The sequence below is a fragment of the Chiloscyllium plagiosum genome, chromosome 17, assembly GCF_004010195.1.
Source record: "Chiloscyllium plagiosum isolate BGI_BamShark_2017 chromosome 17, ASM401019v2, whole genome shotgun sequence".
Lineage (NCBI taxonomy): Eukaryota > Metazoa > Chordata > Chondrichthyes > Orectolobiformes > Hemiscylliidae > Chiloscyllium > Chiloscyllium plagiosum.
In genome coordinates, this window is record NC_057726.1 from 15,502,815 (window position 1) to 15,521,634 (window position 18,820).

At 43.0% G+C, this 18,820-nt stretch overlaps 1 protein-coding gene across 5 annotated transcripts in view; it reads right to left on the bottom strand.

Moving 5' to 3' along the window:
* Positions 1-5,719, bottom strand: part of LOC122558239 (CBY1-interacting BAR domain-containing protein 2-like) — a 63,243-nt gene extending 57,524 nt beyond the window's left edge. For all 5 annotated transcript variants that reach the window (XM_043706594.1, XM_043706592.1, XM_043706591.1 and 2 more), the window contains exon 1: positions 5,620-5,719. In XM_043706594.1, the coding sequence (XP_043562529.1) occupies positions 5,620-5,636 (17 nt within the window). In that variant the 5' untranslated portion in view covers positions 5,637-5,719. The remainder of the gene's footprint in view (positions 1-5,619) is intronic.
* Positions 5,720-18,820: the final 13,101 nt, after the last annotated feature.

Here is an 18,820-nt window from a genome sequence, read left to right on the forward strand (position 1 = left end):
CAGTGCTTTCTATCAACTTGATAATCAGTAATCACTCAGTCAGCATCTCATTACTATATTAGATTAGATTACTTACAGTGTGGAAACAGGCCCTTCGGCCCAACAAGGTCCACACCGACCCGCCAAAGCGCAACCCACCCATTCCCCTACATTTACCCCTTTACCTAACACTATGGGCAATTTAGCATGGCCAATTCACCTGACCTGCACATCTTTGGACTGTGGGAGGAAACCGGAGCACCCGGAGGAAACCCACGCAGACACGGGGAGAATGTGCAAACTCCACACAGTCAGTCGCCTGAGTTGAGAATTGAACCTGGGTCTCTGGCGCTGTGAGGCAGCAGTGCTAACCACTGTGCCACCGTGCTGCTGTTGGACTAAAAATTTGACTCCTGACTCCAAATATGACCGCCAGGCATCCCTTCTCTATTTGGGTGTATTTACGCTCTGCATAAACCAAAGTCCTAGATACATACACTGTTATTGTATATCCCTGTCCACTGGTGCACCTATGAGGTAATGACAGCCTGAAGCTGTATGGAGAGGCACTGCATATCAATACCAGATCATGCTTGTGATCATAGTGTGCCAACACCTTAGAGGATGATAGCTGTTTTTTCACTTCCCTAAAAGCTATGGCTTGGCAACGTGACCATTTCCAAGGCTCATCCTTTTTTAAGAGTAGATGTGAAGGTGCCAGGATGGAGGCCAGGTTATGTATGAACTTTATGTAATAAATCACCAACCCAAGGAAAGACCTAAGCTCTGGCACAAACCTGAGAGCTGGGGCACCTTTGACCACCCTTACTTTATATTTCCACTTGTAGACTCTGTAGCCCAAGTAGGTTGCTTGGGGTATGTGGAACACACAAATTTCCCTTCTTAATGGTACACCCACCTAGGAGAAACATCTAAAGGCTATGTTGAAATGCTCTAAATGCTCCTTATTGGCCTCTCCTGTTCTTAGCACATTATCTAACAGCGATGTGGGGTAGACCTTGTGAAATGTTTTCTATCATCTGCTGAAAAAGTACACAGGCTCACCATACCCAGTCTTCTGTATTGGTACCGATCCTTATGGGCATTAATGGTAACATACTTCTGGGAATCCTCATCCAACCACAATTGCAAGTACCCTTGGCTCATGTCCAGCTCCCCCTGCTAGCTTTGTGTATAAATCCTCTATGTGAGGGATTGGATATCTAACCAGCTATGAAAAGTGGTTTACCATTTGTTTAAAATCCCCACAAAGGTGAACCGACCCATCAGGCTTCACAATTGGTATGACCAATGATGCCCATTCCACAAACTGTACTGGTTTGATGATTCCTTCACTTTCCAGCCTTCTGATTTCTGCTGCTATTTTTTCCCATAAGGCAATGTCACAGGGCGGGCCTTGCGGAATCATGAAATTGCTTCCTGGTCACCATGCAAGGTGGCCTTGGCTCCTTTGATAGTCTCAAGACCTTCCTGAAAAACCTCCAGGTATTTAATTAGGATTTCACTCAGGCATTCATTTTCTAATTGGAAATGGTTGAGCCAATGAAGGTGAATCTTTCTCAACCAATTTCATCCCATCAAGCTTGGGCCCAAGCCTTTTACTACAATCAGTGGTAACTGAACCAGCTGCTTCTCATAAGAGACCGGAATGGAAGTTGTACCCTTAGTCTGTAAAGGTTCCCCAGTATAGGTTCTCAGTCTAGCTGAGGTCTTGCACAAACTTAAGGGTTAGAGTCCAGAGCGAATTTTGTGAAAGACTAGTTCTGTGATCACTGAAACAGCGATGCCGGTATCGACCTCCATTAGAATCAGGTAACCATTTAACCAGATGTTTATTTTGATTGGCTCTGATTTGGAAGTTGCTCAGCAATTTGATTGTTCCAAGCCAGATGTAGATGGACTTTTCAGGGTATGCACTCTCTTGGATATAGGCCTAACAGTTCTCTTCCTTAATTTAGGTCGAGTAGGACTGCTTTGCTGTCTCGAGTCCACATAACAGCGGTAACTACAACAGTTGGCCAGCCCAGATCCTGAAGGAAATGTTAACCATTTGGCTGAGGCTTGGGTTTGATTTAGGGTTTTGCTATGGGCTGATCTAGAGTCCGTCTGTTCAGAATATGTCCTGAGTCAGACTCTGTAATTGACTTCATTCAAATGATGTTCACCAAGCTCAGTCAGACTGGTGAGGTTGTCCACTTCCTTTGGAATGCCCTGCAACTCATATGCTCCACTTGACAAAGCCAGTTGTAGTGCCTGTTTGAAGTCCAGTTGGGTGTCAGATGATGGGTGCTTTTGCATGGTTACATCATTAATCTCACATAGCAACCAGGCTCGCAGCATCTCATTAAGGATTAAACCAAAGTCACATGCCTCTGCTAACTGTCTTACCCAAATTAAAAATCCCAATATGGATTTTCCTGGTTCTCAAATTGCTGAGTAAAACCAATGACATCTCAGAAATAAAGGAGTCTTGGAGTCATAATATTCCTTAACTAAATCTGTCAACTCTTGAATGGTTTTAGTATCGCAGAGAAAGTTCGGCTCCTCATAATCGGAAAAAACTACAGGTCCACAAGCTGTCAGGAGAATTACTTATTGATTTTTATCTATCCCCCAATGTCATTTGCCCAGACACAAATAATATTTCCTTTCCACAAAATGGGTCCAGTTTTCAACAGCAGGGTTGAATAAGTCAAACTTCCCAAATAGCGGCCAGAAATGCTTACCACAACTCAAAGAAGTCAGTTTAGATTAGATTAGAATAGATTCCCTACAGTGTGGGAACAGGCCCTTTGGCCCAACCAGTCCACACCGACCCTCCGAAGAGTAACCCACCCAGACCCATTTCCCTCTGACTAATGCACCTAACACTATGGGCAATTTAGCTCAGCCAATTCACCTAACCTGTACATTTTTGGACTGTGGGAGGAAACCAGAGCATCCGGAGGAACCTACGCAGATATGGGGAGAACATGCAAACTCCACACAGACAGTCACCTGAGGCTGGAATCAAACCTGGCACCCTGGTGCTGTGCGGCCGCAGTGCTAACCACTGAGCCACCATGCCGCCCCAAGTTGTAAGTAAGTTTCTTCAGGAGCGAGCTTTATTCTCATCACCAATAAAATAACTTCACAGGGATTGTTATCCCATCACCAAGTCATCTTTTATCTACACGTGGAAAGTCCTTGACACTGATCCAGCTCCTCAGAGTCAGCTGTCAGAATAAACAGAACCTGTGAGACTCCTGTTTTTTTTAGGGTAACGCACAGGCTGTAACCAGCCAGTTTTTTTTTTCTTTTTTCACTCCTGTTTATATTTTTTTTTTTCCTATTTTTTTTTTCCCTTTAACCCCCACACTACCACCTAACTGCGGTAGTGCTTATTTTGTTTCCCCCAGCACCCATGGTGTGTGTGCAGGTGTGAGACACACTGGAAAACACAAAGTGCACGAATCTTTATTCAATTTCCACCACCAGGAAGATAGGAAAACACCCGGGTGGGCAGTGCTGTGTGATCAAAACAGTGAAGGGGAGGGTAGGGACTAAATCAAAATAGAATTGGAGGGAGAAATGATGCACTCCACTCCCTGCGGCGCCCATCTCTCCCTGAACAACTCCAGGGTAAGACTCCTGTTTATGTCTGTCAGCCGGGGCTCCCTGATTGGATCAGATTAACAGCCCCAATCAGTGAACTCATATTCTATCAGGTCCACATGGCTGACCCTGTTACAATCACTACAATGTGACTCCAGAAATAATGGAGCTTAATTTACGGTGCACTATCCCAGTCAGTTATAACAGGTTATGGAGTTCAATGCAGCTAAATGTGAGGTGATGCACTTTGGGAAGAATAACAGGAAGGCAGAGTACTGGGTCAATGGAAAGATTCTTGGCAGTGTGGATGTGCAGAGGGATCTTGGAGTCCATGTACAGGGAACTCTGAAAGTTGCCACCCAGGTGGATAGTGCTGTTAAGAAGGCATACAGTGTGTTAGGTTTCATTGGTAGAGGGATTGAGTTCCAGAGCCACAACATCGTACTGCAACTATACAAAACACTAGTGCGGCCACACTTGGAATATTGTGTACAGTTCTGGTCATCATATTTTGTGAAGGATGTGGAAGCATTGGAAAAGGTGCAGAGGAGATCTACCAGGATGTAGCCTGGGCTGGAGGGAAGGTCTTAGGAGGAAAGACTGAGAGACTTGGGTCTGTTCTGATTGGAAAGAAGAGGGCTAAGAGGGGATTTGATAGAGACATACAAGATGATCAGAGGATTAGATAGGGTAGACAGTGAAAGTCTTTTTCCTAGGATGACGACATCAGCTTCTACAAGGGGGCATAACTACAAATTGAGGGGTGATAGATTTAAGACAGATGTCAGAGGCCGGTTCTTTATGCAGAGAGTGGTAAGAGTGTGAAATGTCCTACCTGCAAATGTAGTCAACTCAGTCACATTAGGGAGATTTAAACAATCCTTAGATAAGCTCATGGGCGATGATGGGATAGTGTAGGGGGACGAGCTGAGAATAATTTACAGGTCGGCGCAACATTGAGAGCCGATGTTCTGTGCCGTATTGTTCTATGTTCTATATTCTAACCAGTGTGCGAGCAAGCAGCAGGATATTGAATAAACTGGTGCATGTTTTTATTCATTCAGGAAATGTGGGTTTTGCTGGCTAGGTCAACATTTAATGCTCATCCCTAATTACCCTATCGGACAGTTAAAAATCAGCTGCATTGGTGCAAATAAGGATATGAAACAAACAAGAAAACAGAGTGCAAGCAGTTATTTGGGAAGCTGATTATTCAATACCTGTGAACTAATACTACATGGGCCCTAACATGCGTTCAGGCCTGTATTTAATAACTGTACTGTTGCTCACTTAAAGCATTTCAATGGCAATTCAGAAAGAGATTGCAAGGGATGGAAAGTTGATAAATGAACACAGTGCAGGATATCCACTAGATTTGTGCAGATTCATTGGAGATTATCAATATCCACCCTCCCCCCAAATTCCCTACAGTTCCTCACAGTTGACACAAGATGACAATGCTTTCTGAAAGAAGGGAAGGAAACCAATGGCAGAGAAAAGACATTTACAGACAGATGTGGTGCATGATACAAACAAAGTTATCGCTGTCATCACTACATAAACATTGATTAAAGTGACAATCTGTCCTTTAATGCCCCTTAAGTTCAACAGGAAAACATTTTGTGCTTTTATTTTTCAATTTGTCAGCCGACTCTTTTATGATCAATTTGCACATTCAAAAACACAAAGGAAGGACTTATAAGGCATTTCACAGTAAATAATTAAACCCTTGACGGCACCTTACCTTGGCAAGGTGACTCTAAATAGTCGCTGTATTTGATCTTGGTCATATTCCAAATTTATGAAAAACAGACTGCCACAGCACGGAAACTGAAATCTCCAAATGTGAAGTATTTACATTTAAATTCTGCTTAAATTGATCAGTTTTGAATTGATACCAAGGGCTGTGTGTTGTGCTTTGTGCATCAATGGCTGACAGTCCCACTTTTTAAACCTTACTGTTTGTTTTCACTTACTCTAAGGTAACATTTTTGAGCGTATATTGAGAGGACACGTTGCCCTTACCTCGATAGAGAATTCATTTCACCAGAAGTGTTCTTCCCTTATTTAAACTGTAGACAATATCCAGCCCCGTTCTGAGAAGGAAGGCAAACCTTGCTCAAGCAGTGGAGTCCCTGGTTGTTATAGCGACGGTCAACACACAAAGCCACCACTCATCTCAGATATTGCTCATTATTTCCCTCAAAGCTCACTAGATGGCAGCAAAGAACTGCCTACTCAACTAAATACACTCATTTAGAGCTGGAGGAGACCATTTGAGCCATCACACCTCTCCTTGCTCTTTGACAGATCCAATCCAATTACACCCATTCCTCTGCACTTTCTTCAAGAATGCTGCAAATTATCTTATTTAAAAAAAGTAGAGAGCCAATTTGGCTTTTGAAGGTCACTATTGAATCTGCTTCCAACACCTTTTTTTGTCAAATACTGAGGCTCCTGCAGTATGTAGCGACAGAGTTCTGGTCTCCATATACTAAGAAGGATTTAGAGACACTCAGGAAGGTGCAACAATTTATTTGAGTAAAATGCGACCAGAATAAACCTATTGAAGAAAGCTAAACAGGACGTGGCTTTTTTTCTTTTTAGATAAGCATGACCTGACGGGGATTCTCAAGTAAAAAAATGACTTGCAGCCAAATGAAATACCTTTGAAATCTAATTAATGTTACAAAATAGGAAACAAAGCAGCCAATTTGTACAGAGCAAGCTCCCACAAGCAACAATGGAATAGGTCTTGCGCCTCCTCCACCATCAAACCCTAACCACCCAATGCCTGGAGAAAGAATGCTTCATTTTCCGCCTTGAGACCCTCCAACCACAAGGGATCAATGTGGATTTCACCAGTTTCCCCATTTCCTCTCCCCCCACCATATCCCAGATCCAACCGCTCTGTTGAACTGTCCTACCTGTCCATCTTCTTTCTGTGAAAAACAAAACTCACATATTAATAAATTTCAGTCCGAGTCAAATTCTGAAGCAGCGAATTTTATTGATACGTACTTGCAAGAACGGGTGCCTAACGAGTAAGCAACCCGATCTGAGGGTTACATTCTGATTTATGCTGTTCAGCTGCGTCTCTCGGTCCTCCTCTTTCACCCCATTGGTTACTTTTGCTGTAGCACGTAACCTATCACAAGCTCTAGCTTCACTCCACCTTTGTCTAGCTTCTCTCCACCTCTGTTTACTTCTCCCATTACTCTAAGCCTGTCGCCCCTTACTCTTATTTATCTCATTCCTTATATGTGACTATCCTGGCATAATTTGCTGTCTTCGTGCGATCATCCTGCCAAACTTAATTCTATCCGTTGGCCACATCCCTCCTGAGACTGGCACATTATTCTCCTGTTACTGGTACATCCCGCTACACGGTCGCTCTGCCCTATTAGTCATAGATAATTCTACCTGTTTTCGCTTCTCACTGTTTACTATTTGCATGCGCAGCCTAATTTTAAAATGTAAACTTTTGCAGAAGCAACATCTGTTCCCTTATTCTGCACAATCTTAACCCTATACCTTACACTTCCCACCTATCCGCTCTGTCCTCTCTGACCTATCACCATCAGTCCCACCTCTTCTTCCTACCACATTTCCAGCTGCCTTTCCCCCAGCCCCACCTTCCTCCCATTTATCTCTCAGACCCCTTGGGCCTCCCCCTCATTCCTGATGAAGAGCTTATGCTCAAAAGATCAATTCTCCTCCTCCTCGGTTGCAGCCTGACTGGCTGGGCTTTTCCAGCACCACATCTTTCCACTCTGATCTCCAGCATCTGCAGTCCTCACTTCCTCCTAGTGGAATAATGACCAGGCATTTTTTTTGTGTGTGATGTTGATTGAGAGACAAATATTGACCAAGACACCTGAGATAGGAACATAGGGCATAGGAACGTAGGAACAGGCTAGTAACCTCTCAAGCCTAAAGAGAAAATGCTGGAAATTCTCAGCAGATCTTGCAGCGTCTGTAAGGAGAGAAAAGAGCTGACGTTTCGTGTCTAACTGACCCTTTGTCAAACCTCTCAAGCCTGTTCCACCGTCAATGAAATCATGACTGACCTGTGGCCCAAACCCTTAATATTTTTGCTTAACAAACAATTTAAAAGAACATATGGAGCTTTGCAGCATCAGTATAGTTTAGGGAGAAATACTGAAGGGTTAGGAACTGTAGGGTTTGCAGAAGTTACGTGAAGTGTGTGGACAGTAGCATGGACAGTTGGGCCAAATAGCCTGTTTCCATACTGTCAGTTCTGTGCAATAATTTACTTTCCAAATTGTAAGAATGAAGAGGCAATATTTTCTGTGAAACCATCAACAGCAGAGCTGTCTCTCAGTTGCTGAAAAGACAGACTCCTGCTCTCGAGTAGCTGCTACATACTCTGACTAGGCTGTGTTTCGTTACGATGATAAGTTCTGGATTTTGCCTTCAATGAATCAAACCCAAACCGAATTAAGACTGGGATGTACAGTAGGCAGCAAATCCTCTTCACTGCAAATGGTAAATGCAAGCTCTTTGTCAGCAGACATGTGAAAGAACAGTTCATAAGCAATTGTTGTTATCGAAAGCATTAAATCACCAGTGAGGATGATCCCATAACTCAGAAAGCAAGTCAAGACATCAGCACCATTTATGAAAAGCCATGAATTTGATTTAAACTCTTACTGCTTTATTTCTGTGCCCTGTTGGAACACAAGGGAATTAGAGTCTGGTAAAGAAAGAGACAGGGAACGGGGAAATGATAGCAACCTATGGACATATGGATTACAACAAGAGTAGGCCCTTCAGCCCTTCAATCCTGCTTTCCCATTCAATAAGACCATGGCTGATCTGATTTCTCCACATTCCCACCAACACCTATGACCTTTCAATCCCTGACTTACCAAAAATCTATTCACATCTGCATTCAAAATATTTAAAATTAAAATTCACACAACACCAGGTTAGAGTCCACCAGGTTTATTTGGAAGCTCTAGCTTTGTTCAGTATAACATTTCAGCTGTCTGACAGTGTAATCTTTTGCTATAAATTCTGTGTCTTATGATCCTGCTCCACAGCTACCCAATGAAGGAGCAGTGCTCCGAAAGCTAGTGCTTGCAAATAAACCTGTTGGAGTATAACCTGGTGTTGTGTGATTTTTAACTTTGTCCACCCCAGTCCAACACTTACAACTCCACAAACTATTTAAAGACTCATGTCCACTGCCCACACAGCAAGAGAGTTTCAAAAGATTCACAGTCCCCGAAAGAAAAGAATTTCACCTCAGCTCTGCCTCAAATCTGTGACCCGCACTTTTTAAACAGTGACCCTTTGTTCTAGATGTTAAACTGACCATCAGTTACATGAGTGATTCGTCAACATTCTGTCCTGTTTATGGACAAAAGTGGACAGGCAGCAAGTCCGATCCATTGGGATGATGAGGCAGCCTTGCACAGGGAATGTTTATGACCGGTCGGCAAGACTACTGTGTGAGAAGCAGATCCTGCCACAAGTTCTGTACACAAAGTGGCTCTCAGCTGTCATGTGGGTTGTTGTATTCTGTCTCAATGCCTGCTTGCCAAGCCACAGTGCCCACTGATGGTTACAGTGGTACATGCAGCCACATGGATGATGTTAGCTGTCAGCTAGAGCCTTCCAGGTGTTAGAGTCAATGCTTCTGTTGCAGTCTCTAACGTCTTTGAAGAGGAACTTTGCGCATTTAACTGGTTGTCTGATTCCAGCTACCTTTCCACACAGAAAGTCCTTGAGTATGTCTAGAAAAGCTACAACAGCTCTTTTAGTGGCCTCATCAGTCCAACCATGAGAGTTCATTTTCCCCTGCACTGATTCTGGGTTCGGTAGTCTCTCACCTTTCTCACTGAGGGGGGAGGGGGAGGGAAGGAGTGGGTAGATGGAGGCTGATAGGAATGGAGGGTGAAGGAGAGTGCAAGAGTTGTTGGTGGAGGGAGTGGGGGTGAAGTGTGCAGAAGGAGACTGCAAGATGGATGGAGGGAGAAAGAGGCTACATGGCTGGGTAAAAGAGGAAGGCTACAGGGCAGATAAGAGAAGGATAATAAAACAAAGAACTACAAACATTGGAGATCTGAAGCAAACAAAAATTGAAATTACTGGGAAATTCAGCTGGTCTGGCAGCCTCTTTGGAAGAAAGCACAATTAACATTAACATAGATAAGAGAAGAGAGCTAAAGGGAGAGAGGACAATTGTAATCATCTCCACAAAAGAAGAGTCGGTTAATTTGAGACAAGAAAATGTGAAATCCTTGAACTCTTTGCAAATGCATGTGGAATCTCTAGCTTAAGACTGCATATATTCAAGAGTACCATATGGTTAAAATGTATCAGATGCTATTATAATGAAGTCTGTATCAATTATTAAATTTAAGTCTGAGATTGAGATCTGAAAGTAATAAACAAACAACTTTCAAGTTAAAGTCATTGTTTTGTGTGTATGCAATGGAAAGGTATTAGCTGTTACTTCAATGATCTGCAGAAGATGAGTTCATGATAAAAACTTTTTATGTCTAAAAATGTGTCAGTTGTTTGCAAGAAAAAGACTTCTGATAACTTATGTCTATTGTCTTCTGTGCAATTTAAATATTGTGGTGTTTCTGGAATTAATGTTTTGGCTTTAAGTTTAATGGAGGACTGATAGCTATTGAAGATACTGATGAATTATTCTAACTCTGCTTCTGGGTGAGACTAAACGGCCTGTATGTCAACATAAATATAGGGCTTCATAAGGGTTCTAAGTGATAGTCATATTGAACTCAAAATGTTAAATGTGTTTTTCTTGGCACAAACGCTGCCAAAATTGCTGAGTTTCTCCAGTACTTTCTGCTTTTATTTCGAATCATCAGCACTTTGATTTAAATGAACTTTTACAACAATTGGCACTTGCCATGTGCTTGGCATTTGGCTAATTTTTTGTTCCAGATTTTTCTTAAAAAAAGATCACATCTCACCACCTGCCATGGTGGGATTTGAGACCGTGTCACCAGATTGCTAGTTCTTGAGTTGTTTTACTAGTCCCGAATCACCAGGTGACAGTACTAAATAACGTTCTGGAGAGATAGGCAACTAATGTCTAGTTCATGTTTCATCCTACCCCTGTCAATATTACACTAGGGATGGAGAGGGTGTAGAGGATGTTCCATGGAAAACAACTTTTGTGGAAATGCTTGTGACTTCCTGGGGGTGAGGTGGCGGCAAGAGAGAAAGGGAAAGCAGGATAGAGACAAGACTTCTACCTTAGCATCCTAGGCCCCAGGGAAGACCCACTTGTGTCCAAGTATGTGCCTGATTGGCGCATAATTCAGCAGGTCTGGCCAAAAAGCAGTGACAACCACTGTTCAGGTGAGATCTCCCACGTCCTAAATACTGCCCTGGGAATGAGATCTTTGACTGCTGGTTTTCACCCTTTCCAATCCCCCGGCAACAGGAGACCCTCACGCACCACACACACCCCTCCGTTGTCACTGTCTGTGCGAAAACAGAAATTGCTGGAGAAACTCAGCAGGTCTGGTAGCATCTGTGGAGAGAGAGAAACAGGGTTAACATTTCAGCTCCAGTGACCCGACCCTTCATCGGAGTTTCAGGGACCTGTAATCTGTTTGGAGTCTGGGAATCATCTGTGGGATCCATTCCAGAAAAGAACAGAGTGATTCCAACGAGGCCAGATGGGGACTTTTAAATGAATATATCAACAAGTATTCATGAATTAAACATTGCAAGATTTATGTTGTCTGCTTTGACTTCTTATTGAACATATAAAAATAAAACTGGCATCATTACCATGGCACTTAAACCCTTTTTAGTGGCTGACATCTGCTCCTGGAGTAGTCTCTGGAGATGCCACGGCACTGCAGCAGTAAAGAGCTCCTGAAAAGTCGATGCCCGTGGATTAATTAAGGTTGCCAACTCTGGTTGGGCCTATTCCTGGAGGGTTTCATCAAATGATCTTCAATCACCCTCATCCAGTTTGGCACCATTTTGTCCTCATTGTCAACATTTGCATGACTGAAAAAACGAACGTGTGCCACAAAAATGGGGGATGGAAACATTATCTTTGTCCAGGTAGTTAACCTGGACAAAGTGAGGACTGCAGATGCTGGACACTGGAGTCAAAACATGCGGTGCTGGAAAAGCACAGCCGGTCAGGCAGCATCCGAGGAGCAGGAGAGTCGACGTTTCGAGCAGAACCATCGACTCTCCTGTTCCTCGGATGCCGCCTGACTGGCTGTGATTTTTAATTAACCTGCCCACAGCAAAGCACTGATCAACGTCTGCAAGTGGGAATTAATCCTGGGAGTTTGCAAAGCTCACGTTGGCTGAGGATGCACTGTGGGACTAGCGCCTGACTCTTCTTCCCCATATTTCATGTGGAATGTGCCTGATTTAATCCCTTCCCTTCGCCCCCAACCTTCCAAATCAGTGATTGCAGGTGAGTGACGAAGATAATAGAAGAACATTCCAGAAAGCAATACTTGCAAGTAGCCCTGCAGTTCACTTGTTCATCAGCTTCCAGGGCAACTGCTTCCTGATGCTGACTTTCATAACTTCCTTAGGAAGGAGAAGTATAATAGTATAATTCATTCATGAGGTTTAGGCATCACTGACCAGGTCAGCATTTATTGCCCATCCCTACTTAAGTGCGAATGATATTGCTGTGGATCTGGACTCACATGTGGGCCAGACCAGGTAAGGATGGCAGATTTCCTTCCCTAAAGCTCTTTAGTGAACCAGATGGGGTTTTTCAGACTATTGACAATGCATTCATGGTCATTAGATTCTTAATTCCTGATTACTATTGAATTCAAATTTCACCATGGCAGAACTCAGGTTCCCAGAGCATTACCTGGGTCTCCGGATTAACAGTCTAACCACTAGACCATCACTTTCTCATGGGAGAGGATTTCCCAGCTTCCTATTTGTGTGGTGTTAAAGGTACAAAGCGAATGCACTGCTGGAATTTCTTTGATCACCATTTCTCCCAGCTCCTCCTGTATCTGTCCACCTCGTGTCCGCCTCCTCCCCTCCCCACAACCTTTGTTCAACTTGCTAAATATTCGCACCATGTGTTACGGGGCAAGCATCTGGTTTTCCTCTTTTCTCTTCCCCCTCGGGTCCAGCTGACCAGCAAAGGATGTGAGAGACCCAGGCCCCTACACTGCTTTTCCACGGCCTGTCAGGCGTGGATTAGGGATATCAGTGAGAAGGCTCCACTTGTTTATTTATCAATTTATTTATTTGTTTATATCCCTATAAATGCGCCTTTTGGCCCGTGGGTCCTGCAGCAGACTGCCAAAAGTAACAGTTTACTAGGCTCATTGAAAGAGACTGCAGTGGTGCTGAACTGGAAAAGATTTATTTAACATAATTCGCAAAAACGCACTCTTTGCTTTGAGTGATTAATACTTTCTGGAAGGATATCCACACGCCTCCAGAAAACACTCCACACTAAAAGAAGCTAGGACTTAAAATGCCACATGACGCAGCTATCTTGCTCCATCCACCCGTAACTGTGAACAACTGGTGTTCCCAAGCAACTGCTATGCGTGGATAAGGCAGTCTGCCCGTGACTGGAGTGATTGCATGAAGAGTAAATTATGCCCTGTGCTTAAAGGAAGTTTCTACTTGGCTGAAACTGTGTTGCTCAACGATGATAAGACATGGATTGGCTCATCTTTGGTGCTTCATTCTGATGTGTGTTTGTCGTTTCTTTGAAAAGAATGAGATGACAGAAAGAACAGGTTGTGAATCAGAAAGCGAGAGGTTGATGCACAGACAAGCTTTGAATGCATAGCAGCCTAAGTTTTTCGCCGTAGTAACAGTGTCTTTTGTTGGTTTTATTCAGGGACTGAGGGAAATTAAGCTGGGTGATATAGTGGCAAAAGAAAAGCATTGAATAAGGGAAACTTCCACATTGTTTTCTTTTAATGAATCTTCAAATATGCCAGGGCAGTTAATAAATGCAGCAAATAAAGATTAGATTCCCTACAGTGTGGAAATAGGCCCTTCAGCCCAACAAGACCCTCTGAACAGTAACCTATCCAGACCCATTCCCCTAGCCTGTATTTACCCCTGACTAATGCACCTAACACTACGGGCAATTTAACATGGCCAATTCACCTGACCTGCACATCTTTAGACTGTGGGAGGAAACCCACGCAGACATGGGGAGAATGTGCAAACTCCACACAAACAGTTGCCCGAGGCTGGAATTGAACCCGGGTTCCTGGCACTGTGAGGCAGCAGTGCTAACCACTGTGCCACCATGCCACGCTCACTGAGTGGAAATCGTCTTCTGCTCAGCGAACTGCAACATAAAAATTGAGCTTATCTTTCTGTAAGCTGCAGGCAGCTTCTTTGATCTGTGGATAGTCAAGGTGTAGAAGCCTAGATTTTAGATTGCAAATTAAATTGTTGGTCTTTAGGAATGTGTGCATTTTGTTTGGAAAACCCAATCAGATATGGAAATGATTTTGATTGCTGTAATGAGTGCAACTTTGTGGACGAGAGGGAGATAAATGTCATTGGTAGTTGGCTCATCGGGAAATATAGTTTGTATGGTACTCTTGCATGTACTGGAAGCTATGTATATGAATGCACAGGGTCCTGCGAAAGAAGATGTGCACACACTGTTTCAACTCAATAAAATAGGTGAAAGCCATTTCTCAGGGCAATGAGTTGACCAATCAGAGACAATGTGCACGGCTTAACATGCAAACGAGTCCAGGTAGTTAACTGTCAGTCATCTTTGACTGTCACACCCCTCATGGCAGCATCTCTATCAATCACTTGCTAACCAATCAGCACTCCCTTCTCATACAGTGTAAATGCTAGAATTGCCCTGAAATTAATAATCTTGCAAATAGTCCTGATATAAATCCTTGCCAAAACGTGCCTTATTTAAGGAATATAGTTTGAGATGAATATGGTAAATGCAGCCAAGTTAACATTTGTAACAGAAAGGCATCTTTCAGCATAATGGCTGTACCAACTTGGATTGATACTGAGTTCATTCAGCCCCCACCTTGACCAAGATGCTGCTAAAACAGAGTAATAACACCCAAGGATGGTGTTTGTGATGAAAAGAAGAGACACAGGTAGCTACTTGGTTTGTGTTGCTTCACCATTACTTTCATGAAAACAGCATCCCATCATTAAGATCACCATGATTTTCCTGAACTTGCAGTATTTCCACATTAATTACCTGTTAAACATATTTCAGAAAGCTAACTCCTGTCAACAACAGCATAATATACATTTTGTTTTTGAAAATCTGATTATTGATAATGACATCCAGTCTGGTTTCCAGCATCTGCAGTCATTGTTTTTACCTAATGACATCCAGTCAACCTACCTTGCCTAGAAAGTGAACAATTAAAAGTACAAAGTCTCATTCCTTCATGTTTTGAATTATTGTTGCTTTTGTTTAAAATAAAAGGTCATATGTACAAGCAAGGAACAGGAATAGACCACTCCGTCCTTCGAACCTACCCCGCCGTGAAACAGATCATGGATGATCTGATTTTCACCTCAACTCTACACTCCTGTTTCCCCCCAGTAACCATTCATCCCCTTGGTAATGAAGAATTTATCTCACTCTGCCTCAAAAATATTTAAAGGTTCTGCATCTACTTCCTTTTGAGAAAGGGAATTCCAAAGGCTCACAATGTTCTGAGTCAAGAACATATTCTTTCAAGCCTCCCCTTGAGGGGAGGTGATGGCCTAATGGTATTATCGCTGAACTGTTAATCCAATTTGCCAGTGATGCCCTCCTCCTGTGAATGAATTTTTAAAAAGCCATTATCAAAATTCCAAATGTAACTGTTTTCCTTACTTCTCCTGTCTCTTCTCTTCTCCCTCTTACTTCAGTCTTTCTTTGCCTCTCTTCATTTCACTTTCCTTAACTGATTTATCATCAAATTCACCCCTCTGATTCATCCTCATTCTTAAACTGCTGTTTTTTTTAACTTCTCAATCCTTTATAATCTCGATGGCTAAACAGGTCATAGAATCCCTAAAATGTTGGGACAGGCCATTTGGCCCATTGAGTCCACATTGACCTTCTGAATAGCATCCCACTGAGCCCTAACCTTGCATCTCCCATGGCTAATCTACCTAGCCTGCAAAACCCTGGGTCATTTAACATGACCAATCCACCTAATCTGCACACGTTTGGACTGTGGGAGGAAAACGGAGCACCCGGAGGAAACCCACGCAGACACGGGGAGCAAAATCCACACAGACAGTCACCCGAGACTGGAATCCAGCTCAGGACCCTGGCTCTGTGAGGCAGCAGTGCTAAGCGGTGAGCCACCTTGCTGCCCAGATATACATCTACATCGTGCAGATGCCCTGTTAGCAATGCCAACCTGTTAACAGCTTACACTTAGATTCATTAGGTTCTAGCACCGAAGGAGATTATGGGGTCCACACGTCCCAGGACAGCTCTCTGAAAGAACAACTTTCCCTCTCTTTTGCATTTGTCTTCTGCCCCGGTGCTTATCCAATTGTCTTTTAAAAGCCAAAATTAAATCTGTCTCCAGCACAGTATCAGACAGTGCTTGCCAGATTCCTAACTCTCACATTTTAAATGAAATTCCTCTAGCCATCATTGATGCTTTTGCCAAAACAAAACCTGCAATTAGTGTCGCCTAGTTATCAGGAGTTTATTTTTGTAAATAAGAACAGATTGTCTCAATCTACTCCCTGCAACTTTGTGGAGGTTTTTCTTTTAAAAACCTAAATGTGCATGAGGGAGTATCAACAAATGGGGCAAGCTTCGAGATCTTCCAATTCAGTCGAACCTTGGCTAACATACAAAGTTTTCCTGACCTCTGACCTTGCCCAGGTTGCTAATAGCCTGCACAATACCCGGATGCATTGGCTTAAGCAGTGGCCTGGACTGGCAAATGCCCAGATCCCAACACTAGGGATTATCCCACTGCCATTTATAACATGTAGGAGGCCACTCTGTCTAGCTTATCTGCTCTTGCTCCTTGCTGGAGATATTGGAAATGAATCTGTGTCCCTATTTTCTCCCCAAAGGTTTGATAACATCCCCTGCTATTTTTTGTGCCCCTTTGCATTTCCTCTCTTTTCCTTTAACAACGAAATGCTCTCTGACCCTACTATTCCATTATGGCACAATTCCACAATTCTCCTCGGAGAGAGAAAACAAAATCTCCATATCTTTCTTACTGCTGACAATTTTAAATTGGCAACTTTCAATATCAGTGACGCTCCAGTTAGATCTCCCCATCTCTGTTCAATCAATACCCATGCAAAAATTCTTTCCGAAAACCTCCATTAAATCTCCTCTTAGCCTTCTCCAATAGCTGCAGTCTCTCCTTGTGTTATGAATTATTTTCCGGTTCCGCTGGGGCAGGGTAACATCAGCTGCTCAGAGAGGTTTTGAGATCAAAACAAGGGGTGAGTGATGTTAAGATAACCGGAGGACATGGAGTGTACAGTAAAGTGGGGCTCTGATTTATGAACACTGTACATACAAACACAATATGGGGAGTGGGCTTATTTTAAAGATTCGACATATGAACATTTCATGTATTTATGAACAGCTACGATAGATTGTCCTGCATTGTGCTCCCACGTACAAATCCACTTATGACTGGATTTCAGGACAGAACTCATCCACATTCTAGGGTCTGTCTGGAAACTCTGATCTTATTATTGGTACCTTGAGTTTGCCCAACGCAGTGTGAGATCCAGATCGTGCTTATTTTTAATTTCAAAAATACACTTTATTCATAAAAAATATCAATACATAAACGCAGTTTGGTTCTGTACAGTGGCACATGAGGAAACAAACAAATGTTGGCGGTTGACTCTATTCAGCGAGCAAACCCAAAAAGCATCTATTAAATAGAAAAAAAAGAACTGAGGATGCTGTAAATCAGAAACAAAAAGCAGGAATTGCTGGAAAAGCTCAGCAGGTCTAGCAGCATCTATGAAGAGAAATCAGAGTTAATGTTTCAGGTCCAGTGACCCTTTCTTCATTCTGATTTCTCTCAACAGATGCTGCCAGACCTGCTGAGCTTTTCCAGCAATCTCTATTTCTGTTTCAAAGGCATCTCTTCTTTGTACAAGACTGTACCCACATGCATTTCAGGTACCAGGAGGGTTTGATTACTGAACAAACCCCATTTAACTTTGGCAGAAAGACCTCAGAGAGGGGTCACACTACACCCCTCCACCGATCTGGTTACATCTGGTTAATTAATTGCCTTTGTCTTGTGAACATGGAAGTTGACAGTGAATCAAAATCATAATACCAACATTTTGCATTCTCTGAAAATGGAAAAAAGTGCAGAGTTTTGCATATAAAAGCTTTTGTATAACTACCGTTCCTTTTGAAGTTCCGTACAGATTTTTAAGGGAGCTTATCTTGTATATGCAAATTACCTGATTTGCATACTGTTTCAAATTTCTGGTTTTACATGTCAGGAATCTGTAATCATTATATACTTCTCCCTTAAAACAAAACCCTTTTACCAACTCTTCAAAGTTGGGTCGCAATCATTCTTTAATGTGCCTGGTCCCTTGCTGTTGTTGATGACAGAGTTTCTCTTAGGCAGCCTCGCGGGAGTGAGGAAGTCGTGCCTCTGTTCCTGTTGATGAGTTGTGAGACGGTGGCCCAGACTAATGTATGATCTGCAGACTCTGTCATGTGCGGTTATATTAGGGCTTGAAGTTAGGTAGTTGAGATTTGTGCACTGTCTACAATGTCTCAACTCTGCATCTGTGATCTCCCAACAAAGTCTCTCTGTGTTTGAAGCAGTGTCTTTCAGAACAAGGAGTTGACCTCAACAGAGTGCTGCAGACTGGCACATTCCAAGGTCCAGGACTCTGTGCTGAGGGACGCACTAAAGCCTGGGGCAGCTGCCACCAAGGTGCAGTGGGGAAAGGCCACTATCTAAGGTTAGATTAGATTAGATTACTTACAGTGTGGAAACAGGCCCTTCGGCCCAACAAGTCCACACCGACCCACCGAAGCGCAACCCACCCAGACCCATTCCCCTACATTTACCCCTGCACCTAACACTACGGGCAATTTAGCATGGCCAATTCACCTGACCTAAGGTCTTCCTGCTGAAGTTAAATGGGGGTCTGTTCAATTATTGGACTCTCCCAGTGCCTCAATATATTTCATATAATCCTGCACAAGTAAGAAATGCCTTTGGTTTATTCATTG